General features: G+C 44.0%; 1 protein-coding gene across 2 annotated transcripts in view; it reads right to left on the bottom strand.

Moving 5' to 3' along the window:
• The window catches only part of MSN (moesin), a 52,890-nt gene extending 33,479 nt beyond the window's left edge, over positions 1-19,411 (bottom strand). The window contains exon 1 of one of the 2 annotated variants that reach the window (XM_067303903.1): positions 19,308-19,411. In XM_067303903.1, the coding sequence (XP_067160004.1) occupies positions 19,308-19,319 (12 nt within the window). In that variant the 5' untranslated portion in view covers positions 19,320-19,411. The remainder of the gene's footprint in view (positions 1-19,307) is intronic. The other variant, XM_067303904.1, reaches the window with a different exon arrangement.
• Between the last annotated feature and the right edge of the window lie 5,018 nt (positions 19,412-24,429).

Raw genomic sequence — 24,429 nt, 5'->3', positions numbered from 1 at the left:
TTTGGCTGTTACCACAGAAGACTATTTTGGAAGCTATGGTTAAAATGGCAAGTAGCTTGCCCACATAAACATAAAATAGAATTCTAGGAGGGTTTTTTCAAGAAATGCTAGGACTTACCAAGTGATTTTGCAAGTTTAACTCTGCGGAATTTCTGCTTTAATGACCAATGTTTACTGCCTATTTAATCCCCATGCTTGACCACCTTGTGAAGACACTGTACTTCAGCCAAGTATTGATCAGAAGAATTTTGAGAAGTGCATTCCTCCTGACATGAGAAAGCATTTCCCGTTCTTTTCCTTCACTCCTTTCAGCAGTTCATTGAAGTACCATCTCAATATCCGCCAGCTGTTTTTATATGGTAAAAATCAGTGCAATAAGATACATATCATATCCAATTACAATTCAGCATGTTGGTGGAGTGACCAAACTCCCTCAGGAAATCTTTCCCAGGTCCTTCTTGCCATAGCTGTGGATTCTTCTAGCTGAAGAGCAAGACCTCTATACTTACACCCAGCAATAGCCATCTACACCAGATGTTTACGAAAGTATGCATTCTACACAGTTAAAAACTCTTTAGACTTAAGGTGGCAGGAACATGAGCAGATGAACTGTATGCTAGAACCGAGTGCAACAGGTTAACAAAAGCAAAAAGAATAAAGACTGAGTTATGTGAAGAGGCATATCAGTGAAGGATCCGTGCTGTTTGTTCCCAGCAGAACAGCCTCTTATTGCTGAAAGTCTACCTGTACTTGAAACCAAGCAGTACTCCAGAACAGCAGCAAGAGCTACTAGTTACCATGACCACCCTTATCAGAAGTGCAACAGTCAGAGATAGGCACAGATTTCTGAGTCTTTTCTCTACCAACCACTGTCTGTGATAGGGCCATGGACAAGATACTCTGCATTTCAATTCTTCCTTCTCATGAGGATCTCCTCACAAACCTATCATCAAAAAATTAGTTTAAGCACTCTAAAAACACTGTATCAATAAGCTGTATTATCTTACTGTATCATCTTATTGCATCAACTCTAGCATTTAGACCCTTACCACTACTGCCTTATTTCCATCCTCCCATTATGGGATAAATTTGGACCGCTTATCTGCCAATGATAAGGAAAATAGAATTCTTCCACACAGCCCCTGGTAAACAGGAATGCTCCTATGAAAAGGACAGTTTCCTTGAAGACACCTGCTGCCATTTAAGAAGTAATGCCTACAGAGCAGAACAGCATAGCAGTACTTCATTGCTTTCATGGCTCTCAAGACCAGGTGTCAGAAGTCATGACTACCTCCCTGTTGAACTTTCCCTAATAATCTGAGGGGTCTAATTACAGGCAAAGTTGAGCCTGAGGGAATCCTCCCTGCAGGATTTGTCCATCAGTCCAGATATCAGTTACCCACGTTAAGTCAGGGAGTCTAAGCCAGGCATCATCCTTATGCAAGCCAAGGCTTCTTCATTTCAAGTGGTGGAGAACCAAAATTGTTACTCAAAGGACAAAGTGTCCCCATAAAGAGAATTCCTTGGCAGCATATTCACAAAACTCACAAGAGGGCTTCAGACAAGTCTATCCCTTATTCAAAGGGGTTGATGTTTACAGTTGCCTTACTTCAGAGGCTGCCTTCACCCATCCCCCACCAAAATTCTGGTTTTCTCATAGTCAGGATCTTGAATGTAGAGAGCTGTCTTCTTCCAATAGCACCAGCAAGCACATACTACTAATGCAAGAATACAGAGCCACGAAAAAACTGGTTTATACCAGTGCTTCTTCATGAGTTGGAGAATTTGGAATTTCAGAACTCTGGGAACATCATTTATCCAATTTGTTTAGTGACCAGATTCGGGGTCTCAGGCAGCTTTTTCAGGAATAAAGGTTCTGCTTTCTAAGAGCGTTACTACAAAGCAGGTCATTCAAAAAAAAAAATATATATATATATATATATATATATATATATATACACACACACATAATAAAAGCAGACAGGGAATTCCCCTATCCCCCACCCACCCATCATGGCTTCCAACAGTTAAAGTCATTAATGACAAGTTTCCAAGTTAAAACTACTCAAAGATAATTCCTTCCTTTCCAGCCTAGCAGATAGTAACTAGTCACATCCTCCAACAGCACCCGTTTCAACATCATGGCTGCTGCTAGCTTGCCACCCTGTTTGGAGGGCAAACGAGTTTCAGTTTGACAAGAGGAGCTGAAAGATAAAAGTACTAGGCTGGTAAAAGAAGCCGTGGGTGGATCCCCAGATTTACAGTCAAGTCAAGATTTGTATGTCACTTACTACACAAGTTATTTGCAACCTTGTGCAATGGGTCAATTCCTCTATTTTTGCCATTTCCTCTCTCATAAATAGATTCCTCACGCACCTCCCTTTACTTTCCTGTAGCTGATCCAAGCCATAACGTTGCCATTTGCCATTCCTTTAGAGCCAGTTTGAAAGGAACCTTTAGAATAACTATTTTTGTAGCAATTATTTGGGCTAAGTAGAGAAAACACCCTTTATTAGTCAAAACCCAGAAGCAAAAAAAAAAAAAAGGCCAAAGGGGGGGGGAACCCATAGCCCTTCCCCCACAATATTTTAATCAGGAAGCAAAACCTCAGAGCAAAATCCAGCCAGATGCCATTGCCATCATTCAAATTCTACACTCTGGGCTGCTTTGAGACATTTTTTATACCCGTTTGTTTCATGCACATTAGAAGGTGCTATTCTCTGAAGAAACAGTGCATATTAATTATGGCCTCTGAACCTCATCAGCAGGGTTAGTAGTTGTACTTCACATGTCTGAGCCTAACCACATCCCTAGCTAAAGCTCTTCAACTTAAGGGCAGTCAGGAGGGCAGTGGGCATGTCTGAAATGCCAGCACTGGTATGTACGACATTCTTCACAGCCGTCGCCTGCACCTCCCAGGCAATGCTAACCACAGGGCACAAACGAAGAGTTTGTTCCCCCTCTTCCCCCAAAACGTACGCTGCACACTAGTGCTATGACTGTGGCTGCTACTGCAGTAGCTTAACTGGTGAAACACTTCTCACCACCACCCTGCACTGGAAACAGTTTCAGGGTTTCTGAGAAGATTGCTAGATTTAGCTTTTTCACCTAAACTTGGCTTAGTCTAGTTCTTCCCTCCCCAGCTTCACTCCAAAGCCAGGGGATTTCCCAGTACTTTTCATCAGCTGCAAAGGCACAGGACAAGGGGTTAAGCAGACAAGCCTGGTAGCCAAGACGCATTTCCAAATGGCCAATAAGCTTTCCAAGCCTAGCATCCAGTGGATGTCTGCCAAAGTTACAAGCAGCTATTTTGCTGGAAGTAGCTTAAAAACAAGATCAAGACAGGATGTTAACAAGACAAGTGTGAGCTGCATAGGGGCAGCACAACTACAGCAAGTATCTGAGGCTCCCAAGTTACAGACTAAACCACTCATTCCCTGCATAAAGGGCTCTAAACTCACCTACAATTAGAAATTGTTTTCAAAGGTAACTTCTGGAATTGAGAGGACTTAAAACAAACAAACAAAAAAACCCACTAGGCTCAGAAGTTCTGCGTATCATTCAACAGGCTTCACAAGGAAGGCAGCATGAAGACCGCAGCCGTGGCTGCGAGCTCTCCCTTCCTTCCTTCCCATAGGATTCCAGTGTTTGGATGAACAAGTCAGAAAGGTGTCTATCTGTCGCATGTGATTTTCTGTTCTTCAGCCAACAGAGAGATGACACTTCAGCTCACAGATGATAAAAAAGGGCAGCTAAACACAGGTCTGCCTGCTGGAGACAGCCAAAGCAATGCCTGGGTGCGGCACACCAAGCTCTTGGCCAGCTCGGTGCTCGCCGAGCACCTGAACGAGAGCCAGACTTCGAGGAGCTAGAACACAGCCTTGCTGCAAGATCCAGCTGTCCAGACTATGAGCCATCCCTCCAGATTTAACTGCAGGCAGAGGCAAATGTGAGGCAAAGCTGTTTCATCATCCTGTGATTTTCAGTTTATCTTTGTCTGTGCCAGACAAATCCTGCAATTTCCTTTCAGTACAGGGTGTCATTTGGGAGTGGCAGCCTCTTCATATCTATTTAGGTCACAGTTCCCTAAAATGCAGGATTTCCCTGAAACAGCTCAGTTCTCCACTTTTTTTTTTTCCCCCTAAGGTGTAAGTTTCCCCACCCACATTTGCTTCCCTCTCCACCCAACTACTTTAGGTTTTAAATAGCTCTGTCGGTACTGCACATAGTTTATAAAAGACCAACTTGTGATTGCCAGAGTACCTTTTTTATTTTAAGCTCCATCTAGTTCAAGCACTTGAGCTTTCCTAATATAGAGGAGAGTGGCTACAACAGTGGGATAAACACAATCCCCTGTGCCAAAAGGCTCGGGAACGGGGGTAGAGCTGCCCACGGGAACCCCCGGAGAGCAGTACCAGCACACCACGAGCGCAGTCCCACTGCCGCTGCAAATCGTCCTAAAGGGCCTGTCACCATGCTTGCACGTTCCCATTGCCTTCTTTGGATCAGTATTAGCACTCACATGACTATGCAACAAGCAGGACCAAAGAATGAATCGGGCTGAAAATAACTCTTCTGCTTTTTTCCCAGCAAATTCAGTTCACTGGTCCCACTCACTGCACTGACACAAGGACATTAGTACAGGGAAAGGGTAAGATGGCTCCGGGTACAACTGGACAGGATAGGCCAAGCTATTTAACTACTTTTTATTCCTCACTCCCAGGCACTCCCGTTTTATCCTTTGCACTCGCTCTGGTACTCATTCAACCCCTTGGTGAGACTTTTCCCCAATCTAGCCACACATGCCCATGTCATTAACCCAGTTTTCTGCCAACACAGCAAAACAGAATGGATCCACCATTGAGTTGGACTAGCAGAGCCAGCGCAAAGCAGGACCACAGACAGGAGCAAAGCCTCCCCTTTTCAGCAGCAGCAAGCCATTAAAGAACTTAAACATGCAGACAAGTTGATCTAGTTTATTAAAGGCTGCAATTAAACATGCACCCCGAGTTCACATTCTCATACACCCCTTGATGTTCATCGCTATTTGAAATGAGGCTATTTGAAAAGAAAGCCTGATAAACTCTAGGTATCACTTAACACCTACATACATGCATGAAGAGATTGGTGAATGCCTGGCAATCCCTGTGGTCACAGAAGAACTGTTAACATGTCTTCCTTTTAAGTACAGGTCCATCACACACCACCCTTATGATGTGCAGAATTGAGAGCAGATAATACTTAGACATTTTAAAGATCAGGCAGACAGCAGAGGGTGCCATAATGAGACCAAGTAGTTAAGAAACAGCTATAGTAGAGGGTATCACTTTGACTATTTCAGATGCAAGAATAAGTAACATTCTGAATCATGTTGCCATCTTTGGGCAGAGAGCCTTTCACAGAGGCCCTGACTTAAATGAAGAAAAAACAGACTTCTAAATATATGAAAGGCCTACTTACCCCTTCCACTCCAGTTAATTTCCTCCTTTAATCTTTCAGGGTGTTCTAGCAAAGCCTGTTCAAAAAAAGTTATAGCTACCTGAACAGTTTTTGTATCTGGAAGCCTTTGATGAAGTCTAGTTGTCCCTTCTGTTTTGCAAAGGGACAGGGTTACAGTCTACAGAACAGAATAAAGCTTTAGATTTCCAGTGACTGCCGTTAAGTCAAACTATTCCCTGTCTGCTACAGGGATGCATCTCCTGAAACAGTGTACTAACCATCACTAGGAAGTACCTATTAAATGCATCAGTGTCTTACTGCCTTCAGGTTCCAACAATTTAACATGATCTTCTGGCCTACATTAACTTCTTGTGAAAAAGTGTTTATAGCATACTGCCTGGACATAATTGGAGATGCACTGCATGGATCAGCTGCACTAGCAGAGGGAATGGATGAGCTAGTCACATTCAGCAGTTACTGGGCTTATACTATGTGTTCATTAAAGAAGGGTTTGCTTTTGACAGATTTTTATCCTTACGCTTGACTAGCTCTTTTACTTTCCCCCACCTCCGCACTCTTGAAGACAAGGTTAAGAACCTCCAGGCACCTATGCAATACTTTGTAGGTTCAAGTACTTTCAAGATTGTTTGCCAAAAAGTCAAGAGCTATTGCTCACTCTAACCAAAACAAGATCCTGAACAACCCAATCTAACTTAGAAGTTGATTCAACGGCTCCAAGTATGGGGTTGGACCAAATGACTTCCAGACATCTCTTTCAGCTTAACTTTTTCTGTGATTCTACAAGACTGCAGAGGCCACAGAAAGCTAACCCTGTATTAGTTTAAATCTTTGTAACGCTCACGGCAGAAACTGACTTCTTGTATCAAGTGGGCAGAAGCAATTTCCTTATGTGATTTACAGTTTAAGTATGTAGGTCCTTTAAACCTCCTCTACAAACAGAGGTGCCATGCACTACCCTTATGCAGCCAAACATATACAGAAGCAGAACTGTCAGTAGTCTTCATAAAGCTATAGGTCAAAACTGAGAAACACAACTGAGCAGGAAGAAAAATTCCCAGATGCTGAGTAGGACTCTTGCGTAAGTCAACATACATGTAAATATAACTTATGAAAGCAAGCAGAAGAAATTACTAGACTAACTAGAGGCAAGGAGTCTGCAGGGCACTGTTCTGCAAGGGACACTCAGAAATCAACTTGAGAGCTTAGCTCTCATTCAACCCTGCTGTGTAGGGGTTGGGTTTTGTTGTTTGTGTGTCCCCCCCCCCCCCCCCCATATGCCAAGAATAGCAGCATGGGATTTGCAGACATTGCTTCAACTTTGATCAGAGCCCGGGGCTCCTTCAGCATTCCCGCATGGAGACCTCGTGCCCAACTGTGCATCTCCAGAACACTGGAAGCAGTAACGGCAGCTAACTATTTGTCTTGCCTAGGCTTGCTGAGGAAACAGATGGGTTCACACGAATGCATCTAACAGTCCCTCCATCTCTCAGGGAATGGCAGACCAACGAAATCACTTGTTTTACAAGATTCTCTGAACCCTCTCAGATCTGAATTATTTTCAAAGCCTTCCAAACACTGCCAAATTAAAGCGGTCATTGGAATATTGTAAATATATCTCACTGAAAGTTTTCTATGCCAAACTTTTCTGATACCAAAGTGGAGATAGAGGGAGAGGGATAAGCATAACTTGAAAGAACTGAGTAATACAGCATACAATAGCAAGATGCATAGGGAAGGGTAATGCAACGCATCCCTCTCTCAAATTGAGGGGAAAACAGCTGACCAAGAAGCAAACTATGATTTCTATGAATATCAAATCCAAAATACCTTATAGGAATTTGAGGGGTTCTATGTCAAAAAACAACCAACTTTTTACAGTGTGAATGAAAGACACTTTTTCAAAGCTTAGCCATGGGAAAAGTGGCTGCTCACCCCTGAATAAGCTACATTTGTCCTTACGGGCAGAAGAGGCTTAGCACAGAAGTGAATCAAGTACTGAGCAAGACAGAAATCCTACATATTAAACTTGTCAGAACTTCAGCAGCAAAGGGGAAGCAGTACAGACTTCAGTCAGATTTCTACTTGATTATTTAGAATTTGTCAGAGCAAGCACTAAGATAATGTCACATTTCCTGCATATGATGCCGAAACAAGTACTGTTCAGAACTTCATCTCATCTTCAGTTGGTTGCTCTGATCTTTGGGAGATTTGGAAGCTACTCAGTCTTCCCATTTGCTCTGTCTTTTGGAATAGACATTCAAGACAGACACTACAGCGATACACTGACAGTTGAAAATGCTAATATGACGACTCATTTGAAAGGGATCTCCATCCTATTCTACTGGGTGTGCAAAGGGATATTCACATTGAATATAATATAAGCTTAATGAACTGCAGCTTGCAGTTGGCCCTCAGCTTGAGACACTAGTAACAAACCACCAAGCAAGATCATGCAAAAAATTGGGGGTGGGGGGAAGGGGTTGAATTTTAACTCACTTCCGCATGTATGACTGTCACCACACCAACATCCTATGCATACATTTTGCCCATCACTGCAGAAGATACAAGTGTCTAGAGATTTCACATAGCCTGTAACACTTGCAGCAGCATGCCAATAAAAGAGTGAGAAACTCGAAGTCTTCAGTCTTCAGTCTGGGGAGGTTTTGTTTTTCTAGAACTTATTGCTTCCAAGGCTGTAGGGGGTTGATCCAGAATGCCATGAGTTAAAGGTGAAGTTTAGTGCTTCACTGAATTAAAAAAAAAACAAAAAACAAAAAACAAAACAAAAACAAAGATGACTTCATAAAACACTAAACACTTTTTGATGTTTTGAGCACCAAGTTCAGATGAGAGGTTATTTGCTTGCCTTGGGGGGCAAAGCACTAATGTTACGGCAACAAGGAAAACCTGTCCACTCAGTGTTCCAGGAAGGAATATTTTACAGTCCAGCTCCCATGAGCATGGCAGTACAACAGAGCTACAGATTGGAGGGCTAAGACACATTGCTTATTCAAGTATTTTCTTGTTTTAGTGATATAATATTTTATGGAGCTGAATAAGAACTCTTTCAAAGCCCACCACCTTCCCAACCACAGAGCTTTCAGGTATTAAAAGTAATATTAGCCTTTTCTGTTCACACTATCCAACTGCTAGTAACCTTACTCAAAGCACTTGTTTGAGGCAGCTCACAAAACGAACAGTCTTGCATAATACACAGTTCATTCATGCTGCTGAATTTCTGGCTCTCCAGGAGATAGTGGATATTGCCTAGCATATAACCATTTCACTGCTCTTAAACTGCTTTCTATATTTTACTAATGCAACCAAATTCAGCTGTCAAGTGTTTCTTGGTGGAATACACAGATATTGCAACAGCCAAGTTGTTCACACAGCATGTTTTCAGAAATAGGAGAAAGGTTTCTCCTCTTGAGGTGATCTCAGGTCCTGATGTTTCAGTGAGGATAACCGTAGTCAAAGCTCTGAACACAGAAAGAGACTGGATTCAGTCTATCTCAGCTAAAGTTCTCATCATCTACTCAATACAACAGATAAGAGAAAGAGTATACTTCTGAAAAGTGTTTTAAGTTTCCTTAACATATAGATACATGCCAACATCTGGTTATTTCATATGCCCCTACAATATAATTACCGATGTTTGAGCTTTGGAACTTGTAAGTCTGATGTAGAACACAGTTATCTTCACATTTGGTATATAACATATGGTGGTTATGAAGGGTAAACTAGAACAACAGCACCTTTATTATGCATACTGGGCAGAGTCTGCATTAATGGACACTGTCAAACAAAAGTTAGTGGAACATAATAATATAATGGGGTCTATTTTTGGAGGGATATCTGGTGTCATCCTGAAAGAACAATTGTAGTTTAAACAACAAAAAAAATTGCATGTCCCGATTTTGCACCTTGCTATTGTGTAGACATTTTGAGTATTCTATTGTCTCAGCTGCACTATAAGCTGCAATACAAGTGAGTTTCTTTCAACAAATCCACATTTTAAGGCAATTTTGCTTTCATGACATATACAGTTACCAGAAGATCTATTTTAGTAGTCAGATATTAATCAGATCAACCAACTAGAGGTTTTGATGGACAATACTATCTAATTTCTTTCAGAGCCCAAGAGAAAGACAAAACTCATATTACAAGCAAGTTGAACAGAAAGAAATTTTTTCATTATAGGACAAAATTTCTCAAGTTAAAACCTCCTACCCATCCAAAGACAGAAAAAATACCCAATCTACTTTTAAGGAAGTTACAGGAGCTGAGTTCACTGAGAACCTTTAAATTTTGAGTTTCCATCTTCAGAAAAACTACTCTAATAACCTTAAAGCTGTATGTCCAAGATACAACATGAAAGCATGGTGAAAGTCACCAAAAAACAACAAAAAAGTGAGCTAATCTGAAACTATATCTGTGCCTCCAATATCCAATGTGCAGGCCAGAGCAGATAAGTCTTTCTTCAAAATAAGAAGGGAGGGATAAGAATGGGCATTTGCTTCCAGCTGCAAGTTCAATTTAGAAAACCTTCATACCATAAAAATTATGCAAATTTATTGTCATGCTTTTGTGAAAAATTTGGATTTGCTGACTCTTTTGACCAAGGGTCACTGTTACCATGTCTTTTTTTAGGCTAGAGCACCAGTTCTTAGAGTCAGTTTTGCTGCAGATACACCATTGGTCAACTTCCGCAAGGTTGCACGCAAGAGAGGAAGCATTTCTAAAGATGCCTGTACAGAGACTTCTGCCCCTTGCTTACTTGCATATGAACAGGTCAACCATTCACCGAAGCGCCTGCTTACTGATCCATTAAGTAAACCCTTACTTTTAACACATATGCACAAATCCCTCCATCTCTATCATTTCTAACTAGAACAAGGGTTGCACAGTGAGTTGTCATACTAACAGAACAACTGTTTTTCTTCGAGAGGATGTACTGGATCACTAAGTATTGTGTGGTTTTTGTATCGCTACTTTAATGTTGGGCAATCTGATGTTGCTTGAATTTGTCAGCAATGGAATTGCCTTACTTCCTTAGAAGGTGCCTTCAGAATCATTTGGTATCATTCTGCAAGTCTTGTGGATTATGATCCTCCTACAATGAAACCAAGTCCTGAATTTTAATAGAGAAAAATATCAAAATAATTAGAATCCTCTTGTCCATCCAGCAGCCAGCCTGAGAAGACGCTTAACATATTGAGGTAAAAGATAAAGTTTGTGGGTTTTTTAACCCATTATTCTAGAAGAGCATATTCAGAGGGTGAAAAAAATTCACTTAATTATTCTTAGAGACAACATGAACAAAAAGCCACCCTTCCAGGAAAAAGAGAGGGGACATGTTGAGAACCCCGACACTTCATCCTAACAATTTGTCTGGCATCTCAGTTTTTGCACTGTAACCAAGCACAGCATTAGTATTGGTGAGTCAAGCTCAATAAAGTTTAAAAGATATAGGAGGTATCTAGCCCAGAATTTCATGCTTTATTAGACTGTGCCATATGAAACCAAGTACATTTATTAGAAGGTATTACTAAATGATTGGTCAGACTAAGAGCAGATTTTTCCTCTACTTAGTCAGTTCCCCACCTTAAATACATCTCCCAGTCCAGAAAGTAAGTTGTGAATCATAAGGGCTTACCAAGGAGAAAAGAACAAATTAGTGATGTACAGACAGACAAGAAAAATGGCTCATGGCTGCAGGAAATCATCCATTTTTTCCTTTAAAAGGAAAATATCTGTAGCACATAGGAAGGTGCACAATAGTAGAGCTACAGTTCTCTAGAACACTCCGTGCAAGATTCTCCAACACAGACTTCATGTCCAATCTAGGCTTTCCAGCATTCACACTCCATTACACTGCTGAAGTCAGTATTCCTCCAAGACACAAACAAGTTGACCAACAGTCCTATAAACTTGCAAGAGAGTATAGATCAGTCTGGACCATGCGTACCATGCCATTCTGATTCACTAACTTCAGTCATCCTCTTACCAATCCTTTCTAGTCCTGCACAGAGCGTTGCTGCTGGCAGAGAAAGGAGGCTGTGTCTCCCCCCGTCTGCCAATCGGTTCTTGCCTAATCACACACTTCTCTGCAGAGCTGATCAGATTCAGAGCTTTTTCATTCTTTCCTCCTTTAGGGGCACTTCTGTGCTTTGGTCTGTAGCTATTAGTCAACTAGTAATGGCCAACAGGAGAGAAGTCTGGTATTGCCAAATACTCCTATTTCTTAGCCCAGAAACGGGTTGAGAACAGAATATCTTTTTTTTTTTTTGAACAAGTCATACCATTAAAAAAACCTTCAAAGAGGGTTTCCTCCACATTTTAATACAAGTTCAAAAAGCTACTCTACATAGGTCAGAAATTTCTGACTACCTCACTACTCCATTGGGGGATTACACATTCACAAAAGCGAACGTATCATTTCATAGCTGCACAGGAAGGAATTAGCATTAGATCACCTTCCCCATTATTACCACCATAATTATTTCTTTCAAATATAAGGCCCAATCTTCTGCAAGTTCAGTTTTTTAAATTTGCAGACAGTTGCAGCTGATCCTGTAGTTTTATCATCACCAAGCCTGCCAATGACTGTCTCTTTTCCTACATCACTGCCAAATATTTGCAGCACAGTCTATTAAGCATTACAGTAAGCGTCAGCATTAGCTATTGGAGTCAGAAGGGTGGGTTTTTGCCCACGACTTCCAGAACAGTTGAGTGTTCCACCTAGAAAGCAGCCACAGAAGTGCTAGGAAGAGGTTTACCCCAAAAGGTAGCTTTCCACAAATTTGGAAGACTTGATCCTGCTTTAGAAGTTTCAGATGGGATAAAAACAAACTCCTTTGATGCAGTATTATTGGCTGCACTATGCAAACTCCTGCTGTTCTCAAACATCCCTCGGGAAGAGCAAGCAATTAACTGGCTGCTTACTAGTGCTCTTCATTTACATCAGTTAATTGCCCTGGATTATTCCTGGGTAGGGAGGGATTTCCTCTCTTCCAGCAGTGTGTCTGCAACAGCAGAGAGCCTCCTCAGAGGGCGACGCTGATTTCTAGTATAATCATTTAGCAGGCATACACTCAAGACACCTGGGAGGGTGGGGGGAAGCTTTACAGCGCTGAGAGATCTTGGATCCCTTCTCAAGCAGACCCCTTTGTAGTCCTCAGCACAGTGATTAAGCACAGATAACAACAGCTTTATTGTGCAAATTCAGGGAGGCCCTCTTGCCGCACAGAAGAAAGAAAAAAAAAAAGCCAAATAAGGCTGAGCTGTACTAAGCCAGGAAAGAGTCCAGGAGATGACGTCATCATTAGAGGAAGCTTTTAGTCAGTTTCCTTTATAAGCTGGAGCTGGGCCAGAGCTACCTCTCCCAGACAAGTCTCTGAAGAGTGTCAGTTGGTCCGAGAGGACTGGCAGAGCCCAGCAACTCAAGAAGGGTCCCGCCCTGTCCTGTCCCCCCTCACCCCCAACTCCACAGCAAGCTGAGACAGAGAAGGTCTTCAAGTCACCAGGTTTCAGTTCACCAGCGGTCTCGCATGTGGCTGCCTAGGGACTTCAGAGCGCTCTGCACAAGAGGATCTCACTTCACACCAGACATTACACGCAAAACAACTGAGACAAGCTTCCTCTAGGGGCAGCGATGCCATTTCCTGTCAGAAAAGGGAGTCCATATTAAGACATCTTACGAAGCATCCCAGCTAGAGAAGCAAGAAGCGTAATCAGGCTTCAAAGGTGAGTAATCAGAAGAGGCAGAGTCACCACAAGGAAAGCACTGCAGTTCCTTGCAGGTCCAAAAAAAGAACTGCCTGGTGTTGTTAGGGGGACAGGATATTTGCAAGGAGTGACTGATGACCAGTCCCAGAAATTAGGCACTATTTTCCCCACAGAACTCTAACAGTAGAAGTAAGAGATCTAAAGCTTTCCTCAGGCTTCGCTTATTATGTGTACCTCATCAAGCTAGCTCATCTGCCTCAAGCAACGAATCAAGAGGTCAAAAACAAAAAAAGGACTCAACATATTCAATTTTATGGAACCCCTGGTACAATAAATACTCTTAGCCCTAATAATCTGTCATGTTAAGAAGTTTAAGAACTGGATCATGACTGCCAATTCACTTCAGGTGCTCAGAATAGTTCTTGCTCACTGCAATTTGAGGCCACTATAACTAATGCTTTGCACAACACTGCTAATTTGGTACAAGGCTTTCGGTAAGACAGGGTAGGAAAAGCAAGGTTAATGCATTGAATGAAAAATTTGTTTCTAAAGTAAATAAAAATCATTTGCTTGAATCTTTTACACCTACCACAAACCTAAAACTATGTGCTTGCTTTGAGTGTTAAAAGTGGTTAGCAATCCCACCTACCCTACCATGCAGTTCTAGTATTTGGGGTTTATTGCCAGTAAGGTAACTTTTCCAGTTGACTATAGAGTGAGCTTTTTCCCAAGCACAACTGGTCAAGGAACATTCCTAAGAATCAGGACAGACTTTATGACTGCTCCTCAGCTAGAGATGTCATTCCCAATAGCAGACAGACTTGTATATTACACTTTCAGGAAGCGTGATCTGACTGCATGTGTTTTTAAATATGAATCTGCACTGACTTGACTCTAAACCTACCTTAATTGACTTACAGTGTCAAACTGGGTGCCATTATGTAGTTTAAAGAGCAACAGAAACAAACTTATCTGTTTCTCAGCTACTTCAGTAAGGTTACAAGTTTTTATAAAGTTTTCCTGCATATTTCTCTTGAAAGTAAACACTGTCTCATTACCATTATGTAAAAAGTGAACACTAAGTTCATCAGTGGTATTCTTTTAACTCCTGATTTAACTTCAACAAAGAAAGCCCACAAGTACCAAACAGAAGTTTTTGCTCACTGTCACCAGGATTCATCCACACAAGAGGCAAAACCCTGTTATTCTTGCAGCATCTAGGAACCAAGCTGATGAACGCAATACAAGCTAGGGCATAAAGGCTTCTCCTGGTTTGTAACATCCTATGTCAGGTAAAAAGCTACAGATAATTCACGGTATGCCAGTCCAGTAGTTTACCTGCATCCACAGTACTTTCAGCATGTTCTAGTGATCGTTGCTTCTGAAGTACAAAGTCACATGAAATTCCCAGAGCTGGGCACAACAGATTTCTTGATAAAGCAAGCTCTGAGAGCTTTCAATCACACCTTTTTATTGCAAATCAATATATGTGATAATGTTAGAAGAAAGATGTAAGAGATTGAGTTTGCCTCACAAGCTAGCACTCATGTCAGACCAAAGCCCACCTAACTTTGATCAGTGCTGCCAAGCTTCCCAAGTTATACTGAGGAAGGGAGAGAAAACATCTGAGGTAAGACAGAAGGTGTCTGGAATGCTTCTGCTGTTCCTTCATAGCACAACAGGATCCCAATCCAAGACACCAGAAGTAAAGAGTCCATCCCTTACAAGTCATGGTTCCCATCACTGTCCACCCCAGTCTTTCAAGTCCTCTACAAACTCCACAAGAAGAAAGGATCACCCAAACATTTAAGCAGAATGCTACACAGTTACCGTCCTGTTGCAGGGTTTGGTAGCAAGTTGCTATAGATCAAGAAACTAGTTATACAAAGGATTCTCATGGTATCTGCCTGGGTCTCTGTTACCTTCCTTCTAGCAAGATCCATGCAGTTCCGAAGAACAGAGGAAAATATGTTTCAAGATAATTGCAGTCCAACTGGGAATTAGGACCACCATCCGTTTAAGCTACAGACAAGGTCTTTGAAGGTCCTAATGGCTAACTGCTATACTGAATTTTTGAAAATATAAAGGGAAAAGGCAACAGCAGAAAAGGAAGGAAGATTAAAATAAGAATAAACTAGTATAAGAGAGTTGAGACCTATGAATCTCACTAATTTTTGCTGCAGACTCCATACTTTGTCCAAGCTGATTTTTTCTGCAGTAATACTTTGCCCTAGAAACCTGGAGACTGCTATGCTGAACATCTAGAGAAACACTTAATTCTGCTAATACAATACGGGGAGTCCAAACTTGATTATGCCCTAGTTTGAAGCTTGCTGTATTCAAAAGATTAGGTCTGATTAAACCCATTTCTCTACAATGAGCAAGGACTACATTACCTAAAACAGAACTACTCGAGTCCTAGCAATAGGACATCTAAGAGAATTGAATGTACACTTCATAAGTGTCAGATTCTCACATCTCAAATGCTCAGTGGCATATCCATTCCTTTAGCCGCTAAGCCAATATATTCACATACAAAAGTTAGTAAATCCTGATATAGAAAGGCTGCTTTTTCTATTAGCTAAAAATACAAGAAAATATCAGCTCATTAAACAGATATGATTGGTACAAAAAGGTCACTTTCCCTCCCACTCCTCCTCCCCACCAGCTAAACTTTTCTTTTGGGGGGAGGGGGTAATAAATTCAAGCAATTAACTATGAGCTTGGACCAGCTGCAGCATGGCAGCTCATTCACTTCTATCAGGATTTGGAAGGGAGCGTGGCTTCCAGCTCTACCATGCCTGAAACGGCTCAAGGGAGTGACCGAGCACCAGCCAGCGGGTGCAAGATTGAGCCTACTCATGGCCAATAAACAGACTTCTCACAGTCGGAGCAGAGATTTCTCAGAGTTTGACAATGGCTTGCAGGAGGCATTTTAACACTCAAGCTAACTTCCACCCCTCTGCACTACAAGGGGGGAGGGGGGAATTATATGTCCCTTCACGTGCGCTGTAGCTGCTTATATCTTGCAGACTTCTTGGAACAAAAAAAAAAAGTTATAAACAGGAGTTGGTTGCTTACCTATAACAGCACCCTAGATAAAATAATGAAGCTGAATGGATCTTTCCTGTGGAGAGTGGCAGGATCTGTGGGCCTGTTCATGATGGATTTTCTACATAGCCTCCAGCAACCAAACCCCCATGCCTCAGTCACAACTGTGCAGAGACGTGCTTTACAACAGCAAGTCGTGCCACTAGTTCAAAGGTTACCAGAGTTAATCTTGGATTTCTATTAATAGTGCACCAAAGCATAGTGCCACTTTGACCAAATCTCATACAGCAAACCAGCAATCTCTAGCTAGATGCGTTAACATTTAGCCTGGTTTAATGAAGAGTAGAGACTCAGAACTCAACACGTTTTGCTGCTCAGACCACGCAGCACCCGCAGCAGCATGTTCTGTGAGCTTGGTGAGATGAATGATAAGAGCTACCAAACACTTCAGACAAATGTTTTTCCTGCCCAGCCAGAATTGTTCCCTGGAACATTTCCTCCATCTGTCTTCTTCACAATGGATTTATTTTTGTGATGAAGTCCACATATAGCCACATCTAACTACTCAAGTTTCACCCATATTTGACCCTGGTTAAGGAAAGTCACTTGCATTTTACTGTTAATTAAGTAGCTATTAACAAATCTTAAGCTAGCACACTGGTGGTCATGTTTCTTTTACAGAGAGAACTGATTACACAGTTATGCCAGCACTTCCTGTTCCTGCAAACCACAGCTCAAGAAGTAGCATTTAAGACATTATTTCAGTTGAATCTGCAATTAGAGCAGATGAGACAGGAAACTGAAGGCTACTGGCTTTTATAACAAAAGGCCTGCAGCTCTGTACTTCAGTAGACACAGACATCTGAATAGCTTTCTGCAGGGTCCAGAGTATATGATACACAGCGTCACAGCAAGCACTCCAACTTCTTTATCTGCTCCAGGTCTGAAAGCTCCGAAAGCAGAACTGCTGTGTAAGAAGGATAAAGCAGGAGACTGAACGCAGGAATCCAGCCCAGGGTGTGCCTCCGGATTCAGAGGCTACAATGAGCACCTTGTAATACAGTGTCATAACGCCTGGACTCGGCCTGTTCGCAGGGAAACCCTGCCCAGCACGGCTCTCTGCAATGTGTTCAGGATTTTTTGGCTGATTCACACTAAAAGAAGTCACTCATCACAGCTGCACGTTCTTCTCTGGCTAAAAGGTCTCAGTGGCAGTTTACACAGAAGTCCCCTCATCCCACTTCCATTGTTTTTATTGAACTTTTGCTTTTTTTAGGAAGAGATAACTCTTCACTAATCATTACTGATGTTTGAAAAGACCGCCTTTTTTAAAGCTTTAGAAAATGTTGTCTTCTTAAAGGTTAAGAGTAACTTGGGGTTAATATCCTTTAAGATGTTGAGGTTTTAACACACACACACACACACACACACACAAAAACCTAGCTATTGTCTCAGAGAGCTGGCACTTAAGACAGCAGGAAAAGCAGAAGTCAGTCAAGCAGGCACTTACTATCTATTATAAAGTGATAAAGTTAAACTATCTCAAAAAAAAAATCAGGGTGGATTCCATTTCAGCTTCCAGTTGTAAGGCTTTTTTTTTCTTTTTTTTTTTTTTTTAAGTGTAAACTACAGATTCATAGTTTACATGTTAGATGTTCTTAAGCCATTTTGGATCATTCTTAGTGAGGAAATATCCAGAGCCTTCCAGCCTGCTCCTTCCTGTTTTATCAATGAAGGGCAAGGACCAATTCTTTGACTCCAACCAGGAGAGATTAAAATGGAAAAACCCACGCTCCTTATTAGTCATTAAACTCCTGCTATGAGAGGGAGAGTCAAGTACAGACTTGACAAGACTTTCTGAAGTACCAAGATCTCTCCAGCCAAGAAATACTTTGAGTCAAGCTGGGACAAGGCTCCCTAGCAACTCATAATTAGTCTGAGTTGCGAAAACCCCAAACCTGTGTTCTTTTCAGAGCACATGAGAGGTTGCCATACAATTAATTAATTTCCACCATGCTCTAAAAAGCTTTATCCAACATGCTTTTTAAAACGCTTCCTTAAGATCAGCGCGCATCAACAAGTTCAGGAGCACAGAGGCAAGCAGGATAGAAGAAGGTGCTGGTGCTGCAGGGACGAGGGGAAGAGGGCACCCCTTCATCGAGCAGAAGGACGACATTTTAGAGAGGACAGGCAGTTTCTGGAGGGGAGTTGCACAACCGCGCCGTTAGTCAGCACCCCCCGGGCGGGCAGCCGCGGCGGGGCCCTGCCGCCCCCCCGGGCCGGAGCGGGAGCGGACGCGGACTCGGCCCCGGCCCGGCCGCCGCCCCCCCGGGCCGGAGCGGACGCGGACTCGGCCCCGGCCCCGGCCCGGCCGCCGCCCCCCCGGGCCGGAGCGGACGAGGACTCGGCCCCGGCCGCCGCCCCCCCGGGCCGGAGCGGACGCGGCCCCGGCCCCGGCCCCGGCCCCGGCCCCGGCCCGGCCGCCGCCCCCCCGGGCCGGAGCGGACGCGGACTCGGCCCCGGCCCCGGCCCGGCCGCCGCCCCCCCGGGCCGGAGCGGGAGCGGACGCGGACTCGGCCCCGGCCCGGCCGCCGCCCCCCCGGGCCGGAGCGGGAGCGGACGCGGACGCGGACTCGGCCCCGGCCCCGGCCCGGCCGCCGCCCCCCCGGGCCGGAGCGGGAGCGGACGCGGACTCGGACTCGGCCCGGCCGCCCCGCCGGGCTCCGCCGGGGATCGCGGCGTGCCAGGAAGCGGGCGGGAAGGGAGCACAAGATGGAGGGAGGCAGCTCCGCTCCGCTCCGCTCCCCTCCCGCCCCGCCCCGCCCGCCCGCCGCATCTCCGCGGCCGCCCGAGCCGCCGCGGCTCAGCAGCCCCCGCCGGGCCGGGCCGGGCCGCTCGCGGCACCCCGCGCCCCGCCGGCGCCCCCCAGGCCGGGCCGGGCCGGGCCGCCCTCCCCGCTGCCCGAGCGCCCCCGGCTCGGGCGCCGCCACCCCGCGCCCCCCCGGCTCGGGCGCCGCCAGGAGTCGTCTCGCCGCGGCGGGGCCGGCGGCCGGGCTCGGGGCACCCACCGTTTTCGGCATCTTCCCGGCGGGCTGGGCGCGGCGGGCACGGCAGGTCTCTCCTACGCCGGTGGGGCTCGCTGCGGGCTGCGCGCTGCCTTCTAACGGGACTGCGCTGCCGCCCGGCTCTCCCGCCCGCCCCGCCGCAAACCCCGCCCCGGGCGGCGGCCGCCCGCCCCGGCCCCGGCCCGGCCGGGCCCGGCCCCGCAGCCCCGGCCGCCCTCACCCGGGGCTGGAGCCGCGCAACCCCGGCCCGGCCGCCCTCACCCGGGGCTGGAGCCGCGCAGCCCCGGCCCCGACCCGGCCGCCCTCACCCGGGGTTGGAGCCCCGCGGCCCCGGCCCCGCTCGCAGGGTGCCCCCGAGCCCGTCGCCCCGCTGCTGCCTCGTGGCACCTCGTAGCCGGGCTTCCCCAGCTTCTAAAATTAGCTCCCCAAAAAACAGGAGAAAGCCGTGAACTCTGAAGTTTATTTGCATACCGGGTGCCACTGGGACTTTTGGTCTTTGCTAAAAGTACTATTTTAATGGACTATAAAATATCGTTATTTTTACACTTTTCAAATTGCATTTTCATCGTCATAAAAACAAGATCACAGCACTGGCATGTGATAGATCTTTTTGTCTTTCATTTAGTCTGAATCATGCACACCTGGGGTGCAGCTCAGCAGTGGAGTAAGTCAACAGTCTCCTGAACTAGGGCTGTCGGATGATCGTGCTTTTATTTACCAGCTGTTTGTAGTGCCTGTTTAGCTAAAAAGGACACATCCTGTTTCAGGCATTTAAAAAGTATCACAGACACAAAAGGGCTGTGGCTTCCCGAAACTTGGCAGGCAAACCACCCTTAATCTTCAGACCTTCTCAGAGGCCACTGACATAATTACATGGTATAAATGAACAATCAAATTCATGGATTAAAATGCTTTGAGGACCAGCTGCAGACCACTCACCAAACCTTCTCGTGCCATCTGTGTTTTGGAACCACTGGGAGCAAATGAAGGTCCAGCATTTTCACAGGGATTTAAAAAAGGCATCTCCTCTCATTTGGTACTTTGAGCATACTGTAAAACGGTGACCCTAGTCCTATTTTCTCCCAAGAATAAATGCCATTCTTTTTAAAGTTAACAAATTGTGTCCAGTAGAAGGAAATGAAATGTTCTCAATAAATTCGTGTCTCTATTTTTAAGGAAAGTAGAAACCTACCTTTTTTTTAAATCATTCTTGAACTTCATTTTCTTGCCAAATCTGCTAAACATTTTCAGATCTTTAAGACATCTTGGTTCAGGGAAAGACCATGCAAGACTAGCTGGACTTCATAACCCACTTCTTCCCTGAATGTGAATAAATGAAGATTGTGTTAATATGAAAACACAAATTCAGCTATAAAATGGAAAAGGGGCAAGCCAAGATCTACTAGGCAGTTCAGCACAGATTCCTGCTGAGTAAACTGTTTTCTTTCATTTGATTAGAGGATTCTGCTGGGATTAGTGTTAAATGGAGGCGTGTTGGGAATTGACATCAGATTCATAATAATACTTTGTGCATCTTTAAAAAATTGCACTTTATTCAGAGGATCTCAAAGTGCCTTGTAAAGACCCATAATTAAATCCTCACAGTCTGCAGAAAGGAAGTTTCTTTTTTTTACCCCAAGGAATAATATTGCTGTAAAAGCCTATGTAATATAACACAAATAAATTTTAAATTAGAGACTTATAAAATGTGTTGATTTGCTTTGCAGGGTGATGTTTCCTCACCATGCAGCATTATGTGAGAAAGAGAAAATCCAGAATAGTTCTCACCCTATTAAAAAAAAATGCAGTCTGTAAGAGACAGGGCCTTACTTCACCCTAGAGTAAACTGGGAGTAATACTACTGAGAGTAGTAAAATTATATCATTGTGTCCACCTGGAATGAGGTGGGAGCAGGGTCGATAAACTGTTATGTTTGCTTTATCTGTATCTGCAGGTTTCACCTAAACTAGAATCCCTATGCTGTGTCTACACAGGAAAAATAACACCAGTTTAATTGAATTGATGTAAATTGGTGTGACTTGTCTAAACATAAGATCACAGGCTTCCTAAGGGCATATTTTACACAGTTTTTGTCCTTTTCTGATTCATGCTTAAACTGAGTCTTTCTTGGACTGGGCCAAATGAAACTGCTCCATGGAAGGGTTCCCCCTGTTTCTTACAGAAATTTATATGGACAGAAAAGATCCAGAACAATAAGGTACTTGCTCATGACGTTAACAAATGATAGAGGGCACCCACTGTGCCAGGTTTGGACCCTGGAATGTTAAGTGTTAGGGTTTCCACTGAATTCAAGCAGCTCTGTGGGGACTTCTTCATTACAATGCAATAAGAGCATATACGAGGGGAGAGTTCAGTTCCTTGACATTGTATTCCCAAGTTCCTTCATAAAACTGAGGTAAATTTTTGGAGGGTTTAACCACTCTCTTTCACAAAAATGATGAAACTGAAGTCCAGCTATTTCCACGAGGAAATATATTTTCTATTTAAGGAGCCACCATTTAGCATGTAGGGAACTGACTTTTTGCTCATAGTGCTAAGGGCAGGAGCCATGATGCAAAGAAGTCCCATTCCAATGAGACAAGCCGATCCAAAGCAATCACATTTCCACTCGTAGTGTGCCAGGCATTGGCTGTGCGCACAGAAAAGTCACAAACCATACGTCAAACAGGCTACCCTCTGAAGGGGCAAGGCAAAGCAGAGGTTACAGCACGATAGACACTTCTTTCTTATCCCAACCACTTCTCTTGTCCTTCTTCTCTGTTACTCATAGCAATACCAAACAAAATACCATTCATGCCACTTTGAAAGACAAGGGTTCCCTGTGACAGGCACATCAGTCTCCATGCTTTACTTCCTCTCCTACTTCTTCCTTCCTCTTCCTCTTCCCTGTCAAGGGGGAGGACAAGACATCTGAAATGTTCTCCTCTTGGGCTCTCACACCACATTTTATCTTAGGGTGCTCCAGCTACAACGTCATTACGAATTCCTGCTGTGGATGTGCTGCACCAAGATCTCACCTCCCCCACAGACCTCTCCCTCTTTGCCAGCTGCTGAGGAGGGATTGCTTGTAAGCAATGCTGAGCCCTCCCTGCCTGGCCTTGTGTGAGAACAAGCACATCAGTGGATTCCTTGAGAGCCACAGGCAAGGGTTATCTCTCCTCCCCAACTATAGGATGAGATTTAAAGGAGTAAAACTGCCAGCTTACTACAGCTTCTCCCTGGAGGAGGCTGAACAGATTGAATAACATTGCCCAGGACCTCTAAAAATGCTGTTATTTCCAGCTTGCTCAGGGCCTAAATAATATTAAAGTATTTCAGAATTAGATTAGACCAGGATTACATTAAGCATTCTCCTGGGAGGAGGTCTGGTATTTCACTGGGGATTTATTGGCTTAGTTTTGTTTAGATCAAGCCTTTTATAGTATCCTCTTCTAAGCAGAAAAAGCAGGTAAATGATCTGGTCTGAAATAATACTTATTTAACATAAGTGCCTAAAAAAGGCACCATTTCTCCAGCATACAGGGGTTTTTTGACTAATATTGGATAACTTGAGCTGCCCTGCCCACAGCTTCAACAGAAGATAGAGAACTTAATTATTCCATCCACAGTGTGACAAACAAACAAACAAACAAGCAAACAAAAAAAAAACAAAGTAAAGGTGTCCCATACTAGAAGGTCTGTTTTAGAAGGCTGGCAGAAATTTAGCTTTGATTCTCATAAGCAAAGGAGTGCACAAAACAAAATTGCTATTACAATGTGAGAACTGCACATTCTCACACGGTAGTCCTAGACTGTTCTGTTTCGAAAATTAGTCAGCCTGGTTATGAACTACTCTTGGAATGGCAGGTCGGCTTTCTTCTCCTGCACAGACAGCTTCCATCTCCTCTTCAGACATTAATGCCTACAAATTCATGGTGAGATACCTTTGACAAAGATCTTGGATCATTTTAGAGTGTTGGATTTTTTTAGAGGTAAAAAGCACATTCCCCACTCCCCCAAATCCAATCACTCTTTCTAAATACCTTGCCTCTTTGAAACCTTCATGCATTGAGAATCAGAGTAATCTTTTGCAGTGATTCACAAACTGGGAGGATGAGGGGGAAAAAAGGGGCAGAGCACACCACCCCTAGGGATGCAGGGCATCAAAGGCTGAGGATAATTCCATGCCTGCCCAGCTGCTGGGACAGGGCAGAAGCTGATGGGACCATCAGGTATGTGGCCCCAGTTATCAGATCCCCCTTTCCATCTCAAAGAATGGAGCTCTTTACAGTGTGTGGTCCAGCCCCTGACTAGTCCATTCCCCAGGGCAGGAATACCTGGGACTGTCTGGAAATCTTTTTGGCTCATCCTGGGGGTTCGAGCCTGCCAGATGCTCTGTAAAGCCCCAGTTCCTGGTTCCTTCCTACATATATGTCCCCCACTGCCAAAGAGGCCTGGGGACAGCAACTCAGCAGACACGCTGCATGGCCCATGCCATTCACCTCACCCTGAGGGTCTGGGACATGCTGTGAGGAGTCCTTCAAAACAGAGAAAAGGTGTGCAATGAGCATATGAAAAAAGATTAAGAACCATACATCCACTAGAATTGCCTCTTCTTCAGATTTTCTTTCTACGTACCATATGGGAGCAAATGCTTGTATGTTGCTTGCTTTCTACACTTTGCACTACTTACAATAAGGAAAGAGAAAGGAAATCTAATGGATACCCTGGGACCTGACTCCAAACTTTTACAGCCTAAATAACAGATAAAATAACTAGCAAGGACAAAACAATGAATAGAAATATATTTTGCTAGTTTGGGTGAAAGGTACGAATGAAGAACGTGCTCCAAAGTCTATGTAGAATTAGAACAGTGTGAGCTTTGGAAACTGATACTGCCTTCTCCTCAGAGCACAGAGCTGTCAATAAGTCTCCCAGGTCTGCTCCATCTCAAACTAACCAAAAGAGATGATTCCTCTGAGTGAGGGGGTGGAATCAAGTTAGGGCTATCAGTTTTAGGAAAGATATCTAAAAAGTAGTTTCAATGATATTTAGTGTGATAGGTTTGATGGTGTGACATGTATCCAAAAGGAAATATGCTTACTCACATGTACTTCTCAGAGGC

The sequence above is a fragment of the Apteryx mantelli genome, chromosome 13 (assembly GCF_036417845.1).
Source record: "Apteryx mantelli isolate bAptMan1 chromosome 13, bAptMan1.hap1, whole genome shotgun sequence".
Lineage (NCBI taxonomy): Eukaryota > Metazoa > Chordata > Aves > Apterygiformes > Apterygidae > Apteryx > Apteryx mantelli.
Note: the sequence above shows the minus strand (reverse complement) of the source record. Positions and strands in the feature narration are given on the sequence as shown.